The sequence below is a fragment of the Thamnophis sirtalis genome, unplaced genomic scaffold (assembly GCF_051295495.1).
Source record: "Thamnophis sirtalis isolate CommonGarterSnake01/CBP01778 unplaced genomic scaffold, rThaSir2_p1.2 scaffold_12, whole genome shotgun sequence".
Classification (NCBI taxonomy): domain Eukaryota; kingdom Metazoa; phylum Chordata; class Lepidosauria; order Squamata; family Natricidae; genus Thamnophis; species Thamnophis sirtalis.
In genome coordinates this window covers 49,473,868-49,486,283 of record NW_028261392.1, presented here as the reverse complement: position 1 = coordinate 49,486,283, position 12,416 = coordinate 49,473,868, and the positions used below count along the sequence as shown (strand labels likewise).

The 12,416-nt window shown below is 34.8% G+C and overlaps 1 protein-coding gene across 7 annotated transcripts in view; it reads left to right on the top strand.

Moving 5' to 3' along the window:
- SH3KBP1 (SH3 domain containing kinase binding protein 1) overlaps positions 1-11,641 on the top strand; it is a 202,541-nt gene extending 190,900 nt beyond the window's left edge. For 5 of the 7 annotated variants that reach the window (XM_087726412.1, XM_087726410.1, XM_087726409.1 and 2 more), the window contains 4 exons: positions 1,917-2,042; positions 5,738-6,003; positions 7,589-7,652; positions 8,398-11,641. In XM_087726412.1, the coding sequence (XP_087582538.1) occupies positions 1,917-2,042; positions 5,738-6,003; positions 7,589-7,652; positions 8,398-8,439 (498 nt within the window). In that variant the 3' untranslated portion in view covers positions 8,440-11,641. The remainder of the gene's footprint in view (positions 1-1,916; positions 2,043-5,737; positions 6,004-7,588; positions 7,653-8,397) is intronic. The other 2 variants (XM_087726411.1, XM_087726415.1) reach the window with 1 other exon arrangement.
- Positions 11,642-12,416: the final 775 nt, after the last annotated feature.

Here is a 12,416-nt window from a genome sequence, read left to right as displayed (position 1 = left end):
TATTCTGAGAAATACAAGATACCTATCCAATGTCCTGTAGTTTCAGCATAAAGGGACAATCGGCAGCTGCACTTCAAGAAAATAGTATCACTTATACAAAGATATTTCTATTCTTATGCACTTATTTTACTTCTACTTCAGTCTTATTTTACTTAAGCAATTTTAAATCATACATGTTACCTTGAAGCAACTCAGTAAGATATACTTCTTGAGAGTCGTGTGTAGGATAACATTTAGCAAAAGCATAGTATATACTATATTCAGTTAAAGTTTTTTCAGATTGTTAAGATTTTTATCGTTTTATCTCCTTATTTTGCAATAACTGCATCAGTGTACTTAAATATTCTTTTCCCCATTACCTTTTCCTACTATTTAAAATCATATGTCTTCTCCTACTTGATTCTATTTTAATTAACTAATTATATTTGTATATTATTTCCCATATCTCTCTTGAAGCAATTTGCATAGTACAAAATGTTAGAAGAACCATGAGATTTAAAAATAACATAAAATAGAATAAAACATGCAGTTTAAAGAAAAATAATAGTGAAACCATAGATATGCATACAGGAAAGGCCAGACTAAAAAAGGAACCTTCCCTTATTTTGTCATTATTTTTTGCTAATTTAAAAAATAAATGGTAATCATACATACCAAACATAAATTGATAAAGACCTGCAAGCACGTTATTTGCCTGCCACAATATGTACATCATTGTCTAAATAATGGATCTCAAGTCTTGGGCAACAGAATTCAGTTTATGTAGCTGCAAAGAGGGCCCAAAAGATGGGCTGGGCTGAGTGTATTAATTGTGCTCATACACAATCTCCTTCATGCCTTACCTAAGACAAATCTGATAGAATTGTCTGAATAATTTCTATGCTTCACATCATATATTCCTTCTTTTGGAAATCCGAGTATATTAAATAGTGTTTGATCTATACAGGTGGTCAGTGACCAGAAATCAATAAATTAGTATTTATTTTCATAAAGGCAATACAAGTCCATCATCGTCTTTAAATGACCCCATAATCCCTTGCAGGGTGGAGTCTCGACAACTAAATGGAGTTGAGTGTTTACTGACTGGATGCCTTTCCTGTTACCAATGCAGAGATTCAGGAGATATAATCTCACCGTGCCCAGAGAGAGAAATATCACCTCTACCTAGGATTGAATTCATAGCCTCCTGATTGTGAGGCAAGAGTTCCACCTCTAGTCCACTGCACCACTCAATACAAGTCCATGAGATATCCAAACTTATACTTCACTTAAAGCAAAACCTTTTAAGATCAAATGGTGATGACAGGAGATATTGGGCTACAGGTAGTCCTCAAGTTACAACAGTTCATTCAGTGATGGTTCAAAATGAAAACAACATTGAAAACACCATTTTTCACACTTACAACCGTTCCACATGATCAAAATTCAGATGCTTGGCAACTAGTTCGTTGCAGTGTCCTGCTGTCTGAGATCACATTTTGTGACCTGACAAGCAAAGCCAATGGGGTAGGCAGATTCATTTAGCAACCATGTTAGTAACTTAACAATTGCAGTGGTTCACTTAACAACTGTGGCAAGAAAGATCATAAAATGGAACAAAACTCACTTTAATAACGGTTTCACTTAGCAACATAAATTTTGGGGTCAATTGTGATGATAAGTTGAGGACTACCTGTACTGGATGGGATTTACTTTCAGTACTTTGGTAGTGAGGTGATGCGACAAATTCATAGTTGGAAGGCCTATATCAGTATCTTACCACAATCAATGTAGGTAAGCATGCAGCTAATGGGAAACTATGTGCTGTGTGTAACAGAGGGGTTTTTTTCAGTTTAGTTACAATACTAAAATGTTATAGAGTAAGTGCATGTGTTGTATACTTGAAGGTAAAAGAGTAAATTCTTTTATTTCCACAGTCTTCACTTTCTAGTCCTGACTTTTTTGATTCACCAAGTCCTGAAGATGAGAAAGAAGAACAAGTTTCCCTATCACATAAAGTAGTTGAGCCATTAAAGAAAGCAAAGACTGTTACAATTTCACTTGTAAGTTACTTAAGTTACATATAACATTCAACAAGGGTGGTACCATTATGTTATTATTTTATAGACAAAACTGTGAAATGACAGCTGCCAGTTCTATAGTGGTGTTGGCCTTCGTATGCATTAGGTTCTTCCCAAGAACCTAGGTTGTCTTAATGTATTGGCATAGTATTTGTGCAGATCCACGCATTCTGGCCTTTTGTAACTGACAGATAAAAATTTTGTCAACGTGAATTTTCTAAGTGCCATCCAAGATTTTTTGGTATCCACTGGGACCACCACGGGCGATTTATGCTGTAATTCTTCAATTTCAATTTTCAGATTTTGATACTTTGTGATCTTCTCCAAGTCTTTGTCTTCTATTCTACTATTCTTCGCTATTTCTACATGAATTGTTAATACTTTCTTCTTTTCACTCACATTTACAGTATATCTGTTGTGTTACGAGACAAGATATTATAAGTTTTTATTTGGAAATCCCAAAATATTTTAACCTCAGTTTTTACTACTTTTTCAACTACATGTTCCCACCAATTTTTCATTACTGGTACAGAAGTTCCAGTGAATCGTTTTGATTATTCTGTTATCTTTCTTTATAATCAGTTTGCGCGATCTTCTTGTAAAAGCTTTTGAGCTACTGTTTCTTCCGCTTCTTTGCACAATCTGCACTTTATCATTTGATGATTTTTTTTCAGCTCTAACCTTGATTGTATTGATTCGAATAACTTGCTCTTGCGCAACCAAAATCGTGTCTTTGGTTTCTTTTATTAATCTTCCAATTATAAGCTATTGTCAAGTTTTATCTTTATCCATTTTCCCCTTGATCTTTTGTAGAAATTGACCATGAAATCCTTTTCCCTTCCAGCATCCTATCCATGTTTTGATTACATTATTACAATATTTAAAAAAAATCCTGTACATTTACAAAGCACCAATTTTTAACTTGCGTCAGCTGTTGACTGTCTTTTCCTAATCTGCCAACACATAATTTTCTTCAAATGAAGGCAGAGCTTCACTCTTGAGTAAAACTGCCTTCATTTTTATGGGTATAATATATATATCAATATCACTATGGGGATGTAATGCATGGGGAATAGTCATCAGCTTTCTTGTTTTTTGATCCAAACAGTCCAGTTAACAATTACAGTACTATATCACTACAGGCCTGGCCCAGATATTGATGTCTTTGGTGGTATTGCCACCATTTAATTTTGTCTTTAGCACTTTTCTTACTCTTTGGAGGTTTTCTGTACTAATCATATTTTTATTTGTCAATGTTTGATGTTATCCAACTGTAAAATATAGGCTTCGTCCTGATGGCTCCTATGGGTTGGTCATTCAATTCCACTATTGTTTATGATTTTTCCCCAACTTCTTGCCACTGAGGCACATCTCTCTAGGCCAAATTCATTGCTATATCTGTGCTTGTGACACTATATATCTAAATTCTTGTTAATGACTGGATTTTGAATCATCAGCAGCAGCAGCAGCAGTAGCATCCCTACTTGTAACAACTTATATTCTCCGACGTTACCTTAACAGTTCCTAGGTCCTTGGACTCGAGTTGTTGAGCTACCAAACAGCCCCAAAGGCTATGAATCTCACCAAATATCAACCAAATTATTATTATTATTGCGTGGTTGATCTTTGGTGAGATTCACAGCCTTTGGGGTTGGTTGGTAGCTCAACAGCTCGAGTCCTAACCAAGGACCTAGGAACTGTTAAGGTAATGTCGAAGGATATAAGCTGTTCCAAGTAGGGTGGTTTTTTGTAGAATCAGAATGTTCAAGTCTGATATTAAAATTTCCAAATAGCGAGGTAGCCCTTTGGGTATTGCTCCAAGGGCTCAATTACAATCGGGACAACACACGATTTCTTTTTCCACAGTCGCTCAACTTCAATTTGCAAGTCCCGGTACTTTGTGATTTTTTTCTTGCTGTTTATCTTCAATTCGTGCATCTCCAGGTATTGCAATGTCAATGAACCATACTTTTTTATTTTCAACTATTGTTATATCAGGTGTGTTGTGGGCCAAGTGCCTGTCAGTCTGAATTCTGAAATCCCACAAGATCTTGCCTTTCTCATTCTCTAAAACCTTCTCAACCTGATGTTCCCAGTATTTGTATTTGTATTTGTATTTAATAGATTTATAGGCCACCCAATCCCGAAGGACTCCGGGCAGCTTTCAGAAAGTAAATTTTAAAATAGAATTTTAAAAAAACAGGAAACAGATTAAAACCACATCATGCACCCAATCTGGTCGGAGCTGGACCTCAGTCATGAGGTCAACAGCGCCAAGCCTGCCGGAATAGCCAGGTTTTGATAGCCTTTCGGAAGGCCATGAGAGTGGGTAGTTCATTCCATAGGATCGGAGCGGCTACAGAGAAGGCCCACCCTGTGCAATCTTATCGGCCGTTGGGAGGTATGCGGCAGTAGGCGGTCTCACAGGTATCCAGGTCCTAGGCCATGTAGGGTAATAACCAGCACGTTGAATCGTGTTCGGAGACCGATAGGAAACCAGTGCAGCTTGCGGAGGATAGGTGTAACGTGAGTGTATCTTGGTACACCCAGTATCGCTCACGCGGCTGCATTCAGGACTAGTTGTAGTCTCCGAACACTTTTCAGGGGCAGCCCCATGTAGAGCGCATTACAGTAGTCAAGTCTTGAGGTGACAAGGGCGTGAGTGACCGTTTGAAGTGCCTCCCGATACAAATAGGGTCGCAACTGGTGCACCAGGCAAACCTGGGCAAAGGCCCCCCTGGTCACGGCCGACAGGTGATGTTCTAATGTCAGCTGTGGATCCAGGAGGACCCCCAAGTTGCGGGCCCTCTCTGAGGGGTGTAAATTCTCACCCCTCAGGATTAGGGAAGGACTATCTGGGCTGTCCTTGGGGGCAGCATCCACAGCCACTCGGTCTTGTCAGGATTGAGTGCAAGTTTGTTCACTCCCATCCAGATCCTGACAGCTTCCAGGCACTGGCACATCACGTCCACCGCTACGCTGAGCTGGCATGGGGCGGAGAGATACAATTGTGTATCATCCGCATATTGGTGGTACTTAATCCCGTGCCGACGAATGATCTCACCCAGTGGCTTCATGTAGATATTAAATAGGAGGGGGGACAAGACCGAGCCCTGCGGCACACCATATTTAAGGGGCCTAGGGGTTGACCTTTGTCCTCCAACCAACACCGACTGCAACCTGTCGGAGAGGTAAGAGAACCACCGTAAAACAGTGCCTCCCACTCCCACCTCTTCCAGCCGTCACAGAAGGATACCATGGTCGATGGTATCGAAGGCCACTGAGAGGTCAAGGAGCACCAGGATAGAGGAATGTAGCTTAAAAGAAAAGCTTAAAAGAAAAACCCCAAGGTCATCCTTAAATTTTATTTCTATTACAGTGCAGAAACAAGATTTATATTCTGTTTTCATATTCTCATTTTCCCCCTTCTTTTTTTGGCATTCTTTTGAGGCAGAAATAACAATTCAGAATGAAATCTGCCCAACAACATTCTCATGGTTAATTGTCTGGTTCAAGAGCATGCTTAGTTGTTGATAAAAGAATATTTAAAAGTTTTGAGAAAATTATTCTCTCTCTTTTATGACCATCAAACGTAGCTGAAACAAGACACAACTGGAAAAGTATAGCTTGCTGATCCAAATTTATGTTTCCAAATGTATTTGTTATCTATTTCGCAGGTGTCTGATAACAAAGTCTCTCTGCCTACAAAGCCAGGAAGTTTAACAAGTGGAAGTGCTTTATCATCATCCTTATCTTCTTCATCTATACTTCATCCAACTTCAGTAGGAACCACAGGTCACAGATCAAATTCCCCTTCTTTGTTTACTACTGAAGGAAAGCTAAAGACTGATCATTCAAGCCAAGGTGAAACAGTTTTGGAAGAACTAAGGTCACAAGTTAAAGAGCTACGCACTATCATTGAAACAATGAAAGACCAGCAGAAGTGAGTGTTCCAATACTTTTCCTTGTATTAATCAGGTAGTACAATATGGGTTTTTCTTGTTGTTAATTCCATTAACTCTATCAATGAACTTGTTCAACTGTATCTTTTTCAATGAACTTGTTCAACTGTATGCTGTTAGATAAAAATGGAACTGCAGGCAAATACTATAAATTTAAGGCCTTCAAAGCTGTATCCCACAGCATAATTTTTGTGTCTGTTTGTTTATTACAGTTTTGTGTTATCACCTGTATTAAACTATCTGCTTTTATGCAGCATACACAAAGAAAACCAAAAGCTGTACTTAATTAATGCAAAATAATATATAAATAATATATAAAACATTAAAGATGAAAAATAAACAAACAAACAATGATTAAATCAATGTATCTCAGATTTTGTCATATCTCAACTTATCTAAGATCTCTGGATAGAATCGAATGGTGAAGAATATCAGGGTAATGATGATTTAAAGCTGACCAGCTAATGTAAGGCTGTAAATTAAGATGACGAAATAAGGATGAGTCAGCAGATATTGCTGCTTTAAGAAACTGTCTGTTAGAGAGGCCATGTGAGGGTGACTCTCTCTTCTGATATATATATATCTTCTAGTATATCTCTCTCCTCGTTTATTATCTTCATAGTAGTTCTCTGTGTAGAGTTGGAGATTGATTGCCTAGCTGTGCCTAGAAATGTATATGTAAATGTGTATATGTGTGTGTGTATACACACACAAATGTCCTGTATGCCTTATATATAGAAATCCTTGTATATAAACCAGTTTGTAAGACAAACCTATGTGTCCTGTATTTTGCTCCTGGGTTATCTCCTATTAGTAGTCATGCTGTGTGCACTCTGACAAAGAATTTACATTAAATTATATCGAATTTGTATTATTTTAGCATTATTGTAACTACAAGTGCAGGGCTGTCAGAATTTTTTTTTTCTCCAACCAGGGATCAACTAACTGTTTTACTTTGGAAAGTAAATTAGGCAATTCTCTCACCAATATTTTTATATACAATATGCATTTAATTGTGGTATCCTCAAATGTGCTGATATGTATATCTTGTACATATTTTGCCATTTTTGGCTGCCTAACAGCATTTACAGCATTTGTAAGTATGAATTGGTCTTAAAGTTTAAGGCTGAATTTAGATATTGTTGATGGAATTGAAAGAAAATGAAATTTCTATTTGCCAGTTTTTAAATTGTCCTAACTCCAATAAAATACTTAGAAATCAGAAAGTTGGTTAATATTCCTATTTACTATAATTAATGATACATGTACTCAAGAACCAGGGAGTTTAGAATGACTAAAGCAATGTTTGTATTTTTTTTACATGATCTTAAATGGTTTTAGTGCTTATCATCATGTGTGTTTAGGTTCATAATTAATTTAGCCTTTATTGAATATAATAGTAAAAATTCTGCTGTTGTGATTTCTGCAGTAAATGCCAAGTAAAGTCTGAAATTAAATTAGAAAAGTTATTTTTTTAGAAAAAGATATAGGTATAATATAGCTACATCCTAACTTACATTGATACGTATTGTCAAAAATGCATGCTTCTTTGTGCTTTTTTCCTAGAAAAGAAATTAAGCAATTGCTGTCTGAATTAGATGAAGAAAAAAAGATTCGGCTACGGTTACAGGTACTTGTATATGAATGAATACATGAATCAGCTTTATAACTGGATTTTTAATGAAAACTTGTGTCTCATAGTCCAATAAGTTTTGTATGAAACAAATTCTAATATATAGGAAAAAAGGAAATAAAACAGAAAAATATATTTGAAGTGTTTTTTCAATATTAACAAGTTTTACATTAGCCAAGAAAATATTATATAAAATCATTTTGAAAGACTTAAAATCAGTAAAATTTAAGTCAGTGTTTTATTCAGAGAAACTTTTCATCTTTGTATTATTTTCTAACCAATAGGGCTGTTTACTGCACAGAGAAAATATGTAGGTGTTTTCTGTATGCTTTTCTGGATAGGCAAATAATAGCTTTATAGACAATTTGTGTGGAAAACAGAGCATGGGCAAATATTTTTAAATTTTCTTTCCATGTTCCCTTTCCAAGCAGCTCCTTTGAACTAAAAGAGAAAAGAAAAATCTAGCCATGGATACCTTGTGTCAGATTTTTCCCTTATAGTCTTTCTGAAAACTCTTTCAATATTTTCTTGATTTAAGTCGAACTAAAATATATGTTTTCTCCTTGAGAGTTCCTGTTTTTGATATTGTGTCAGTTTATACATATTAATTCCCTTTCGTAATAATTTCTGACATTAAATTGAAGATGAGGAGTCAGCATATTGGACTGAACAGTGGATTAAGAGAGTCTAAATGCTTATAAAATAACTAGTTGTATATAATTTAATCTGTGTTTCTTTTTAGATGGAAGTTAATGATATAAAGAAAGCTCTTCAATCAAAGTGAATTCTGGATAGATGTATTAATTCATAGTGACAGAGACTTATGCCCCAAACAAAATAACTTTGTGCCAAATGATTAAAAGATCTGCCTACATTTCTTTGTTTGGACAACTAGCACAAGAATTGAATAGCACAACATAAATTCCAGTGAAGAACATAAATTTCTATGTGATACACTTTCTTGAAATGGCACTGGTTGTGACTGAATTTTTTCGTATTGTGCTAAAATCTTCTCTGCTTCACGTTCACAGGCAAAATGAAAACTCAGGCAGTTTAGTTCATAGTGGTACTATTTTAATGATATTTTCCATAAGTAAATTGTTTATCAGTTTACAGGTTTTATGAGTTTGACTTTTTAAATTGTCTTTTGTCACAGATTCTTAAAATGTTTGTATTGCATATATCCAGAAATGAATGTGGATATTGGGTGCGGGGGGTTGTTTCTCTTAAAGCAGCTTAATGCGTGTTGTTTTAAATACAATTATTTATGCAATCTTATGTCCAAAAATTAACAACAAGGTGAATCTTAAGTTTGTGTACAAAGAGTATATTTAAAAAGAAAAATCTGGTCTTTGCAATGATTTGTGCCTTCTTTTGCCAAACACGGATTGGAACTAGTTGTAGGCCAGATTTTAGAAATGTAGCTAACACAATGAGGCCTGTCTATCCACTAGAGGTCGGTCTTTCAGCATATTAACTGCTTGCTCATCAAAATCTTCCATTTTGATCTGATTTGATTCAACTTAATGATGTAATAACCACACTGAGTTTGAGGCAGCTTTATTTTAACCAGTATTGCATATTATGATTATTCTGAGAACTCACTTTGCTTACTGTCACTCAAATGTTAAACACCCACTTTTATCTCCAATTTTGCACATCTTGGGTGAGCAGAATATGCATCATCTAAGAGCAAACAAGGATAAAATAAAAATTAACAAGAGAAAATTATATTATTATATGCAGAGAACTATGTGATATTAACCTCATTTAAACAATTGTAAGCCTGCAAATTTGGGGTGAATGGTTTCTATACTGGCATCTTACCAAATGACTTATGTCAAAGCAGTGTTTACATCTCTATACAGATAGTGAAGATTTCAGCTTTTAAAGGCAAAGGAATGTATATGTGTTTGCATAATATATGTGCGATCTCTGAAAAGTGCTTGTAACAAAATTATAGTTGGATTTCTTATTTTCATAGTACATTAATAGGGCAATCCTGTGCATGTGTATTGGAATGGGTTTTGTTCAATTCAGTAAAATATATTATCAGATAATGATATATAAGCGTGCAATCTGATTTCACAATCCTAGCATCCTTACTGCAGAATAAACATTAAAAACAGTAAGATTCATATGTAAATAAACATGCATAGGATTGCACTTGAGTGTTCTTGAATAGCTGAGGTATGTGTCCTGCTGAAATATTCATCTTTTAGTTATATAATAGAATTCTAGTATTTATCTTTTCACAGAGATATGAAGTTTACATGAAATATCACATGACTTTATCATATCAAATATAAACATTTAATATTTATCATTTAAATATCTACATTAAAGTTGCTAACTTCTATTTGTTATTTGATAGGAGACTTAAAAGTATTACCATGACACCCAAAAATGTCCTACAATTGTGTTTATTAGTATCTTCATATCAGGAAAGAACATTCAGGCTAGAGATTTAATAATGCATCCAAATACTTGTATCAGTCATGTATATTTTCTTTTATTAACATTGATACAAGCATAATAATCAAAAATGTGTCACTGTGATATCTTTCAGGATTTTAACATTACATTAGGATTTCTGTATTAAAATGACCAAATCATCTTGATGAGTGTTTTACATTGAAGCACGAAAGTAAATCATGGAACTAATTTCTTTGTCCTCACAGCATTCATGTAATAAATCATGTTAGCCCTTGTTGTTTTTCAAAACAAACTTGATTTCCAGTCATAACCTAGGAGTGTAGGATATTGTGCTGCAACAAAGAGATCTAGGCAATGTTATAGTGCTATGATTTATAGACACTAGCTTAAATAATTAAAATGGACAAAAGGCTGTAGGACCTTTGAAATGTCCTAAGTCCATGATCATGGCATTTCTTTATTGGCATGCCATTCTGAATGTTTTCGTGGAAATAAGTGTTTTTACATGCAAATGCATGTGTACCAAGCTGTGGAAATTGGTGGGAAAGATTACTAAAAATACTGTGAGATGGAGAGCTGATGAGGCATTGTTATTGTAGCAAAGAAACTATTTTCTTTTGCAATCAGATATTGCTGTCCTAATGAATATTTTAGGAGGAATATTTGCTTTCTTTGGTAGTGTCCACATCATTCTCCCTTGGATGTAGTAATCTCTGTGTCATGGAATGTACTTGAGTGTAATTTCAACATGGCAGAAACTAAAAATATGAAATATGTTGGGCATAATAATATATTTATTTTAAAAAATAAATTTAAATAACGTTTTTGTCCTTGTTCTGCATGTGAAGAGCAGCCCCAACATTGCCACTCAAAATCCAAGTGCAGCCTATATAGCCAGGAAAAAGTTGCACAACTGCTGTAACTAAGATGCCAGTGTGAAGTGGACCCTGATTGTCTGGAAGTGTCTCTTGCAAGACAACAGTCATTGAGCCTGAATCTAAGGCTGCCCCAGTTTTCCTATTAGACCTTTCTAGTTCTCTTAGAGGTTTTCTAGCAATAAAGATGTATAGCTACTAGCTTCAACATTGTGGGAATCCAACAGGAGGACAAGTAGCGTGTGTGTGTGTGTCTGTGTGTGTGTCTGTATACACACACAAACACACTATATTACACATATACATACATATATATACATAAACACACATATACATACACACACATACACCTGTGTGTGTGTATGTGTGTGTATATATATGTGTATATATTTGAAACTTGAAATAGTTTAATAGGTTTCTGATTTCATTAACTTGAAAAACTTACTGTGAATTGTTAAAATATAGATTCAAAAATAGAGCCTTGAAAACTAAGACATTTTAAAATAATATTTTAAAAGAAAAAATGAATTCAGCATTGATTGACCTGAAATCAGGGTTCTAATTCCTTTTTCTCTTCCTGTTATGTTGGTAAATTGTCATTTTATAAATCTGTATTGAGAAGTCCAATGTATTGTGATTTGTAAAATAAGATTAAATGAGATTTTATGGAAATTCTTTGATCAGTGCACTGATTTTTTTTAGAACTGGAATATTTGTTTTGCATATTTACAGATGGAAAGTATTTTACAGTGAAATTATATTTTCAAATTTTAAAAAGAAATTGCCATTTCAGACCTGTGAGTAAACACAATTTCGGAAACTTTTTTTTTGAATTGGACTAAATTGTATTCATAAGATAGAAAGTAAGTAGCAGTTAATGCTAGTTCCATTTATTCTTTAATTTCTTGTATTTCATATTTAAATTGTTGTATTGTTTAATAGAAGAAAACTTTACATTGAATGGTTTTATCACACACAAACATTATTTTTAGTTTCTCTAGTTCATCTTTCACTTTTATTTTGTGTTCCAGATCAAACAAATGAAAATATTATTCTGCAATCTAAATATTGTTTCTAAGGTCAGTGTATATATGTACCTATATACATATGTATATATGGTACTGTAGGAAGTTATCACCTAGCCCTCTCCCAGAAAAATGAAATATCCTAGGAAATATTGAAAAGGCAGAATATTTCTCTGGATGTGAAAAGTAAGAAACATGTTTTAAAAGACAGAATAGCTGCCTGCAGCTTCTTGCCCATCCCCCTTTGTCAATGAGCCATTAAAGCCTGAGCTAGTCCACTTTACATAATAAAAAGAGTTCTCCCCTTCAGCTCCAGAGTGATGGGATTAAGGCATTACCTAACTCACCACATGGCACCTGAGAATTTAACCAAACCTGGATTCAAAACGCAGCCTAGAGAGTTGCCCCAGCATGACTCCATGGGA